Below are 11,224 nucleotides of genomic sequence, written 5' to 3'. Positions count from 1 at the left end.
AGGTCATCCTACAATAACAACAATAAACTTTAAAAGCAAAGCCCCAAAACTGGATGAGATGTATTTGCATGTTTGATCTATAATTCATCGACTAGTTCAAAAAAAAAAAATAGAAAAAATTGCATTGCGTATTTTTAATTTCTCTGAGTCTTTCTCAGCTACATCAAAATTATATCAGCATATTAGAACTGATTCAAACTGTTGATTATGCTGCAGAAAATGTGCTTTCTTCTGAGAATATGTCTATCTATTTCTATAAACAGATCTTTATTAAGCTTGTAGGGCAGTGACATTCCGGTGAAGCAGTCCTGATTTAGCCGCGGGAATCCAAGCATCGACCCCCTGGTGCTCCCCGGAGACCGCTTTTCAAGAGCCGCATGTCTTTTAATGTGTGTTTGTCTCCACGAGTAAATAGATGCGCCCCCTACAGGTGGCTCTCTCTTCCTCCTCCTATACTCCACTCTGACTCCGCAACTCCTCATTCACTAGAAGATGGCGGACTGCGCTCCACTATTAGATGAGGAACTCTCGTCCTTTGTCTTCAGTTACCTGACAGAAAACTCCGGCAGCCAGGTAAGATCCCAGCCTTGGAGGATACACGGGACGCCAGGCTTTGCAGAGCGGGGCGCGTCTCTGCACGTCACCAGCTCTGGCACATGCTGTGCCCGGCTGATGGGAGCCTCTCTCTGGGCTGCTCAGCTGCATCTCCCCGGCACAGAGCAAGCCGGCTTTCTCTGTCTGCATGTGCATGTGTGAGCGTGAGTGTGCGTGTGTGTGTGTGTGTGTGTGGACTACAATGACTGATTTCCACGTGTCTTGGAGAAAATGCTATCAGCTATCGGCAATAGAGGAATTTAATGGATTAAAACGGATAAATGTTTTGGTGTTAGACTTGGAGGCGGAAAGCAGCCGGCGTGCTGCTGCTCGGCCGGGATTATTTGGTATGCAGAGGGGCGCTTTGGAAACTTTAGACGCGTTCTTGAGGGAAGTTTTAATTTCAGTGGCGGTCCTCTTCATGCGTGGACCTCTTCATGCGTGGACCGGTGGATTATTGTGATATATTGACATATTAATTGGGTTCTAGACTGTTTATTTTTTTTTAATGTGTGTAAAGAAACGTGGTCGTGTGTGTGCTTAATCCACGTGTTTGCGTTCCTTGTTTTCTTTTAAACACTCATTAAATGTTTTGAAGAGGTCCCTTGTTGTGGCATTGCAACACATTAATGCTGTGTAATGTTATTTATACACTTCATTATTAAGCTGATTGCCTCGACACAGGGGGTTTAGAGCGCTGGAGGATCTTTGGATCTCTAGCGGATCAATGCTGGAGATCCACTGGCCGAAGCGCTCCAAAGTTGAGCAACACTTTTCCCACGATGCGTTCATGGAGATCTCATTTTTATTGTTCGTATTATTAGTTTATATCTCCAAAGCATGGACGGAGAAGAGCCGAGCTCTAAGTCAGCTGGGAAAGTTGATGCGGTTTTACGTTTTCGTAATGGTTTGCGTAATCGAAACGGTTACAAAACGCGTCTTGGTGAGAAACTGACTGAAATCTGCTCGATTCTTGGACTGTTTACCTGAAAGTGTGGATATCGTGACAGTCTGATAACCGATTGTGTGTATGGATGAGGAGGGTCGCGGGAGGCTTTGCTTTAAAGGGACCAATTATGTCAGGAAATCAGCGAAGATTTGCTGATTCTTAATTTAAACACACGCAGATTAATCTCCTCGCAGGAAGTGTGCAGGAAAAGACCCCGTCAGGGGTCTGTCAGTGTCAATCCAGGATCCGCAGCACAGCGTGACATAATTGCATTGCGGTGATTGTTTTTGCGCTGGATGGTGCAGGGTCATCGCGGCATCTGATGCGCTGTGTGCGGGGGTTGGAGGTATCGGTGATGCTTTGGTGAAGTGGGGGAAGAAGGGAGGTCTGTCACAGCTGATTGGCAGCCCTAGCATGTTGAAATCAGTGCGTGGAGGGATGTAGGGAGACTGTGGGCTATTTATAAGCGGCAGCAGTGACATGTGCCCACACATAACACATACTGTGGATGTGAGCCATCTCAATGTTATGCATATTAAAGGGAAATACAATGTCTGTTATATTTGCAGAACATTATGTTACACATAACTCATCTATACTATATTATAGTATAGCTTTAATATAGTATATAGCTATACTATAACTCTCACTGGATTCTCACTGGAATTTATCACTTCTTTAGCTCTTTAAATTGGTTTTGCAACAATAAATTGAATCACAGTCATCATGCATTATCAGCATATGCAATATCTCTATTCCAAAGCATTGCAATATTTCGTAGCCTATCATATTTCATGTTTTATGCATTCAAACTGGTTTCCAATAATCCTTATAACAGGTACAAACACCAATTAGCATTGTAAATTAATAAACAATATTGTGAATATAATTATTTGCCCACTGACTGTTTATGTAAAATTGGAAGAGAAGACATATTCAAGGTGTATATAATGCAAGTTTTGTTGTCTTTGTCCTTGTTCATCCCCAAATTGAAGTGACTCCCCAGGCAATGAGCCTTAATGGCCAAATTACAAAACACCATTGTGTCTCAGGTTACCGTTGGTGTAACCTGAGACACAGGTTATAAAATTTTCTGAAAGAGTAAAAAAGTGGTATACCAAATCATTTCTATAAAAAAATCACATCTGCCTTACAAACCCACACAACCAAACATCAGTCAACCAGCAGAAGGGTGTTTGGAAATGCATATCATGCTGAGCACAAGGGGGAAAAATAATGCACAAGACACCTAATACACATTTCGATTTGGAAAATGTGACTATAAAACAAAAGTATATCCATGCTGTGCAGATCCAATAATGATGTGGATGTGGAATGTAAATGGGACAACTGTGAGGGAGAAAAATGCTCAGATGGAAATAGGCATGCTGTTACGTCGACACAGCGCTTTGCTCTGAGGCTTTTAATGCTGGATTGCTGCTAAGTCCTTGACTGGCACGGAAGAGGGAAGATGAACTTGAGTCAGAAACGGAATTAAACTCTGCACTGTATCGCAGTCCTTTCTTTATGTGCAGTCTGATAAGGTTATTTATAGTGCAAACAGCACACTAATATGTTAATATTTACTACTGGTTATTAAGGTGGACTTGCGGCTTTCTTTTACTCCCCGTTGCGGTGTGTGTGTGTGTGTGTATTTGGGTTGTGCTTGTAAAAGACACACTCGCCCCTGCCGGCTGGTTATTGTAGTACTCTATCCTCGTGACTGGTGTTACAGAACTGCCCTGCTGCAGTCATGTGAGTTGTAGTGGAGGGAGGGGCGGACGGAGGCGTCACCGTGACGTAGAGGAGGGATGGGCTGTATCGCCTCCCTCCTCTTCTCTTCTTCCTCCTAACGTGACTGCTTCCTCTTCTCGCTGTCTCTTTAGTTTTCTCTCACGCATGCACACATAAACAAGCATGGCGCAGTTTGTCTCATTTTTTCTCTTCCTGTCTGCTTCGCACATGCACCTCCACATATATCAAAATAAATTGCTGTTTGGGCTTAGATTCCATTTCTACAAACTGAGACAGGAATTGGCTTTCCAACAAACTTAGGGTTTTGCTTTTTATTTTAGGATTTTCTCCAGCAATATTTGCAGAATTTAAACTCTCCAGTTATTTTTTTTAATTGTCTCCTAAATGGCACAAAGTACTGCCTATCTGTTGAATTATGTCACCATGTAGTCAAATTTGGAGTATTTGCTCATTTCTTCATCATAACATGACAATTGCAGATTAGTCTTACGCAAAAAATGCTGTTGCCTCTGGTTGATGAAGTGAAGTGATGGTTTCTTAAAGTTGCTACAACTTTGGCATCTCAGACATTTGCCTTGCAAAATCACAATGCCTTTGATGACATGTTCCTGCAGATGCCGCTGCTCACGTCAGTGTGTTTAGGTTTTATCGCAGAAAAAACAAGTAGATTCTTAGTAACGCTACATATTTTAAAGTAAAGGCAACAACAGGCCCAAGTTCACAGCTGTACCTTGCAGCCTATGAAGATTACTACATTCCCAAGATGATTCTGGAAGTGTCGGTTTGAAACCTTTTTTGCAAAAACTCTTCCTCTTGTTTTATTGATGAGTAAGTCCATGACAAATGTAGGTCAACGTAAAAAGATTGACTCAACTACAGGAAACTAAAGGTTATAATTTTTCCTTTGTGTTTTGCTGAATTTTCTCACTGTGGGACAAGAAAGTATATTTCTAATCTATTTTCGTCCCAAGCTACTTTCAGATTACCAGATCATCCCCATTTGTTATTACATATAAACAGAGTTACCTACAAGCATCAGACAGTGTTAAATTATCACTTCATACAAATCTTTATTAAAGTATTTCTGTATTTGTGCAACAATTTGGCAAAATTCTAGAGACATTCGCAACATCATTGAATTCATTTCATTTATATAGAAACAGTATAAACAATCCCCCACTATATTTTATTGTATTTTAGTGTTTAATGTCAGTGTTTGTCTGTTTGATAAGCAAACCTGCACTCAACTGCGTAACGACACATTCATAGCTTAACAACCGTAGTTCATAGTGCTAGCATACTACAGGAAAATTACCAATGCTCATGCAAACTTAATATCAAAACATTAATATCCTATGACAAGTTATTGGAAGAACTACTAAGTTTTAAGTGTGTTATGGTTTTACAGGATAACGATAGTATGTTTTTGGACTTGTAAACCTGCTGCTTCTCTAGAGGTTTAGTGCAAAGACAACATGATATATTTAAAACTTTTCTGTTTCCGTTGACCTGACCGGACCCACAGAGAAGTCGCTTTAGATCACAGAAAGCTTCTCAGACCTCTCTCAGGGCTTATTACTGACCGGGTGTCGAGGTTTGCTCTCAGCCCTCTCAATGGGAGTAGGGAGGGATTTTGGGAGAGATAGTTCAACTTCACATCAGCAACGCATCCTGCTTTAACAGGACACAACCGGATAAGGGACACATGCTGGTAAAATATTAGCCTTGTCTCGTCCAGTTCACTCTGTTGTTCAAACTGCCGGTTGGGCAAACTCGTTACACTACTGAGAAAATCACGAGTATGCAGCACACACGTGTCATTTTCCAGTAAAAAGAAGGTGAACCCATAAGCACTTGCTGCCTCTTTGATCACCATACAGCAGGTCAACAATCATTCATTAAACAGCACCATAAAGTTGTCAGAAGCATTTTGTGTCAAAGTATTTTGATGTTCTTTGGATATTTGAAAACAATAGTCACATTTATATCCATAGACATTGCAGATTTTTAAAATACTTTCCTGCACACTTACAAAATTTAATTTTAATGATGCTGCAGTAAACATCTAAAAATGCAGTTTCTTTAATAGTAACTTACATTTATAATATGCCCTTTATTTATGATTTTCCACAGCAAAACTTGAGTTTTAATTGAATATGTTTATTATTTTTGGTAAATCCACACTAATTTAAGATACTTAAACCACTGTTTCAGTGGTTATGCCCTATGGGTTCCACTAAAATATGTTCTGAAACCAGTTAAACCAGTCTTATTCATGTGGATCTTAACCAAAGTAGGAGTGCTTTGTAGATGCCCAGCGAAGCAATCTGACTTGTTGTTCCATTGAGAATGTTTAACAAACAAAACAAATTCACCTATTATGAATTGAAAAAAATCAGATAAAGTTGGATTACTGAGGCCTAAAATTGTGTCAAATTGGATTTTAAATTGGAGCAAATCCAGGTTTGGTTAGATCCCCCTCAAAACCATAATAGTCCTTTACCAAATTGCCCAATTGGAAATTCAACATTCTGTTTTTTTTATGATTTACGGAAGATCTAGACAGGCAAATGATTTCTTTTGAAATGTGAGAAAATATTATTGGATGTATTTTTTTAAGGCTACCAATATAAAAAATTGTATTAATCTTGAAATCAATCACCAACCTCATTCAGCAACCATGAAGCATCTGTAGATGTAAATGTCTTGAGCTCATGTGGACTTTATTTATAATTCTCGTCAATTAAAAACGAGCTTCTAATGTGTTCATGCATTGTTTTTCTATGCTTCTGTATGATTATAGGAACAAGATGATGCTAATGCATAAAGCAATCTGGTGTAAGATTTATATAACATTTCTGTGATTTAATTTGGATATAAAATTCTATTTGTTTGTTACTTTCAGCCAAATGGGAGCTGAAAGCCAGTTGGCACATCACCTTCTTTGCGTAGACTGATAAATATGCCTTAAAGTAGTTGGTGACTGAGGAGTGAAGGCAGACAGCAGACAGATGAGTCTAGATGTCAAGGCTTTAAGGATCTTCCCAGGTGTGATGGATGTCTTCGATACAGACGTTCCTGACAGTGTCCAATATATATTCTCTCCTGAGGTGTTTCTTTGCTTTTCGATGATTAAGGCGTTTTGCTATGTCTCCGCTGCATTTTCCTTCAGTGTGTTTGTGTCCACCATCCTGTGTTTTATTCCCACTTCCATGCCATTAGCTCTCTTGCTGTTCCTGTCTTGTCTGTGCGAGTCGTGATGTGCAGTGCTGCAGTGCAATGTGTTCAGCCTGCAGCCCTACGGTGACTCACCTGTCCCTTCTGTCACTATGCGCTGCTCACATCACGAGCAGCACTTGGATATAATCACACAATTGTGTGGAAACAGTGTCCAAAATGACATAAGCTGACTTGTTTTGTCTTTTAAATATTTTAATATAGCTTTGGATGATACAATTAAGGCTGAAGCTGGTGGAATATCCACCTTGTTGGAGACAGAACAACATGACCGCCTGACATAAAGTACGAAAGTAAAGTGAGAAAGTTTAGGTGAATTGTTGCCCAAGTGTCAGATTCACAGCTTAATAGTATTAAAATAGTCACTGGTCTTTTTAAAGTATAGTGCTTTGCCCCTGTTAAGAATCACCTCGTTTTTGTCTGGGATATAAGGATGTTGATGTTTGGCTAATTCCCTTTGGGCTTGTGTTAGTCTGTGATGGTGTTGGGAATATGTTTGTTTCCTCTGAAATCCCTCTGAGGTTCATCAGGCATCCTGCTGAGACACAAGGGGCCCATCCTCCTGTTAACCACACTCCTGTGTGTGTTGAATGGATTTCTCAGCCCATCATGTGTTTGACTGTTGCTAGCTACCATGCTAGCAGAGGCAGGTTTGTGGAGGGGGTGTTCAATAATTAATTAGCTGGGGATTCATCAGCTGCTCACTCAGACTTTCTTGGCACCACAGCAAAATTTCATGCAGGCATACTCTCAGATCATGCAATCTCTGATTAAATCTAGATTTCTGTCTCTGAATTTAGATAATTGTGTCGTCTTTATAATCTCAGTTGCTCTTTGTTCTATTTCTCATTCATCTAAGATACTTTTCTGTCATGATTTGCATTCAGTCTTTTTGGTAACGTAGGTCACTGCTCATATTTGAGCATCACTGAAAATGTATTGCTGCAGTAAATTGATCCAACTCAAAATTACTTAACTTAGAGTTTTAATAATTGATTTTACCTTATTAGGGAAAGCATATGGTTAACTGTTAACTTTTCAGCAATGCATTAGCCAGGATATTTTGTAACATGACATGTCTTGGCATGTCTCAACTTTGGACCATTGTGTAGACTGTTTTATGCCATTGAAATATGTGTAAATATGTGACAAAAACTGCATATTATTTTCTAATAACTGCACTCCAAATTGGACATCAAGAGGCATGATTAGCATTGCATCAGCATAGCCCAAATGACGTGAGTCTAGGTGTTGCAATGGCTCAAAGTCCAGACTCTAGACTTTGTCATATTGAGCCATATTATGAAAACGATTTACTACGACCTACTTCAAGTGAAAGCTACAAAAGATAGCTATAGAATCACTAGATCTTGTTCTTTCTGTTTCCATAACTGTGTTTTACCTATAACATAATCTCATGTGATCTTAATTTTGCGGGGGAGTAATCAGAAGGTGTTGGTTAGACGCAACAAATCACCCATGCTAATTAAAACGGCACGGTTGATTTCATTAAGCCTTGATGGATACAGTTTTAATGTGCAGAAGTAGTATGATTTTTGCTAAAGAGCCAGACTCATTAAGTCTTTGCTGGCAGTCCTGGAAGACTGATACGGTCTATCCATCTGTCAAGATCAGATGCAGTTTCTTCTTCTAATCATGTGGCTTTGTCTTTGGTATCCCATAACAGAGCACAGTAAGGCTCTTGGGCAGTGTTAACCTTTAGCCCAGTTTCCAAACAGGGATAAACGGTGCTAGCAAAGGCTTACAGACCTGCATGGTTCAGGGCAAAGTGGAGCTGTACATTATTGCCTTAGTTTTAGTCAAATCAACAAGAGTTTTGTTCCTGCTTCCCTTGAATGCATGTCAAACTGCCCCCCATCCCCATCACCACAACGTTCAGTTTCATTTGAAGGACCTTGTGTTAGTGGAAGTGCCTATTTCAATTGATAGTTTGAGCTTTCTCATGATCAAATAAATGCTGTTGTAGAAGGAAAGTGGAGTATAACAGGTTGCATTTCTTATTTTGGAACCTGTAAGGAACTTGGATCTATGGATGAATCTCTGAAATTCAATTTCCATGCAGCAGAATTTCACACAGTGACTTTCTGTTAGGTATTGCAGTAAGCGGCAGGAAAGATGCTGGAGAAATCAGGTAAGCAGAAAAAAAAAATCTAACATGACTGAGACTCAAGGGGAATTCAGATCCTATTAGGAATTCCTTATTGCATTTTTCCACCTTAATTTATATGAAAATCTATTCAGACTGTCGCCCTGTTGCAGGTTGTTGCTGCTGTGACTCAAACCGGAGTGGGATGTGAAGATGTAAATTTCTCCTCCATCTCATCTTTTGCACTCAGTCCAAGCTTTTCAGTTAGTGTTGTGATTCACTGGTATCACCTCTTCCTCAAGCTGCTGGTTATTCTTCACATTTATGCTTTTTATCTTTATGGCACATTGAAATCCACCTCACAGGGTTTAAACATATTCAGTCTTTTATTGTTAAATCATCTTTTATACACCGCTTAACACTGGTGAGCTGGTTAAGCCTCTCGGTTGGATCTGATAGAGCTCCTACCCTGCAAAGACCCTGATTCATCAGTGAGTCAAATTACAACAATTTGAGTAATTTATCAGTCGCTAAAGTCATTGAGAAACTTCTTTGAATGCATCTTTTTGCTGCTTTTTCCTGTGACTGTAGGCCCCAGGCAGTCATTAGGTATTTTGTACTAGTATTTGATGCAGAATAGCCTCATAAATGGCTAATTAGACATTTATTAGACAAAACCCTGACTATAAAACCTCACTTTTTTAGTCACTCAAAAGCTTACATTGCTTTGCTATCTTGCAAAGCTAAACATTTACTAAAAATATATGTTTAGATGCATTAATTGCTTTCAATATGTTAACTAAATAATTATTCAGCTTACGTACGGTTTGAAGGCTTAGGAGGAAGATAGACACTCTCTGGCATATCAACATGACCACTTCCTGCAAACTTTGCCACAACCCCAGTCTCTGCTTTTCCTTCAACCAATTTCTTTCTGATGTTTTTGTTTGAATTTATATTCATACTCATACTTAGGCCTGCAAATTGGTTAATTTAAGTGGAAATCAATGGTAATTTGATAATTGCTCCTGAAAATGTAGTTTCCCTGAAATTTTTAACATTAGATCACCAAATAAAATGGGTTTTATAAATTTTTAGAACCACACAAATGGACCAATTCCTGCTATATGGCCATGGCCACTGTACTTAATTGGCCAGTAAACATATTGTTAAGCTGACTGAATTCTGTAAGTCAGCTGTCCCAACTTTTAAGGTGTCCAGAGAAGGTCATAAGGGGCCCAATGAACAAAAATTAACTTAAAAAATTATTGGACTGGTGAAATATTTGAAGTTATGAGAAGCTGGCTTTTGGCTTTCAGTAGCTCTGTGCCATAACAATCAAAATCACCCCAGAATAAACATTTCAAATGGATTATTCTGTTTGCAATGAATAAAACAAACTTTTCAATGAAATTCACTTGTGATTTGTGTGTCTTTTCCTAACCTTTGTTTGTAATTTGTTTTCATCACAACTGCCATGGTGGCTATATTGATAGTGTCAACACAAGAAGTGCAGCTGTCATCCCTTGTACACTCACGAGATGTCCACATCACCTGATGGAGCTGAGGAGGGGTTGGTGGAGGGGGAATTCAATCTCACCCTTCTGCTCAGGGCTTTGTAATGAGGCAAGTGCTCGCTGGATGCCCTAATTCTTTAAAGCTCTCTCCCACCGCTGTCTGATTTATCATGGGGCAGCCATGTAGGAAATGCCTGATTTTAAGGCAGAAAGACCCATACCCAGTGTTATGTCTCTTTTCAAAACCTGAGATGAGTGGAAGATAAAAGAAAAAGTCTAATCTTGCTGGGTAGGAAACGTGACAAGCAAATAACGGAACATACTTGCACTGATAAACCACTGCGTCTCTTCCCTCCAAATAATCCACTCGTCCTCCTGGATTAATGTGTAAGATTATGACCCATGCTCCACAACTTCAGGGATTACATGGTGCTTCCTGGGGTAATGCCACCCAGAGCTGAGGAGGCAGTGATGCAACATCAATGCATATGTTGCACTCCCTGTAGTATTTCCTTTACTCTGCTTGTGGGTGGACTGACCTGTAGATTCACACAATGCTGGAAATAGCATTGCTCAAAAATGCAGAGATGTTGTGTGTTTAAAATGCATTGTAATATTAACTGTGATTAGAAGATTATTTGCAGGGGACATAAGACTTTCTTGCACAGAAAGACTTATGTAATCGCTGACTAAAATCAGAGATTAAGAGATTCCTTAAATTAAAACACACCACAACACAACCACTTTTAAACTGAACCCTGATGAATTTCTTTTTCTAGCTTATGCAAAATTGTGACTGTACTGTCTGTCCTGAAATTTAGACTTATCGGCCAGACAACATTTTCAGTGCTCCAGTTTTGACTGTGATTTGTTGCTTAAATCAACAAATGGCACCTGCTCAGGTGCTCCAACAAGCTTGCTGAGTGTTGTGGTCAGAGATAGGATTCCTTATACTTTGGTTGTAAAGAGTAACTATTTAAGTTAATGCTGTCATTCTTCAACTTTTGAAAATGGCTTGCTCAATTGCTTTTACTCTGACATCAACAAGGGGTTTTGGTCAACATA

General features: G+C 39.5%; 1 protein-coding gene across 1 annotated transcript in view; it reads left to right on the top strand.

Annotated features, from left to right (window-relative positions):
* The first annotated feature begins 463 nt into the window (after positions 1–463).
* Positions 464–11,224, top strand: part of LOC129360305 (peroxisome proliferator-activated receptor gamma coactivator 1-beta-like) — an 88,902-nt gene continuing 78,141 nt past the window's right edge. The window contains exon 1 of the mRNA XM_055030437.1: positions 464–573. Coding sequence (XP_054886412.1) covers positions 493–573 — 81 coding nt within the window. The 5' untranslated portion in view covers positions 464–492. The remainder of the gene's footprint in view (positions 574–11,224) is intronic.

This window comes from Poeciliopsis prolifica, unplaced genomic scaffold (genome assembly GCF_027474105.1).
Source record: "Poeciliopsis prolifica strain line A6 unplaced genomic scaffold, Auburn_PproV2 SCAFFOLD006, whole genome shotgun sequence".
NCBI classification, from domain to species: Eukaryota; Metazoa; Chordata; class Actinopteri; order Cyprinodontiformes; family Poeciliidae; genus Poeciliopsis; species Poeciliopsis prolifica.
This window is presented reverse-complemented; position numbering and strand designations above follow the sequence as displayed.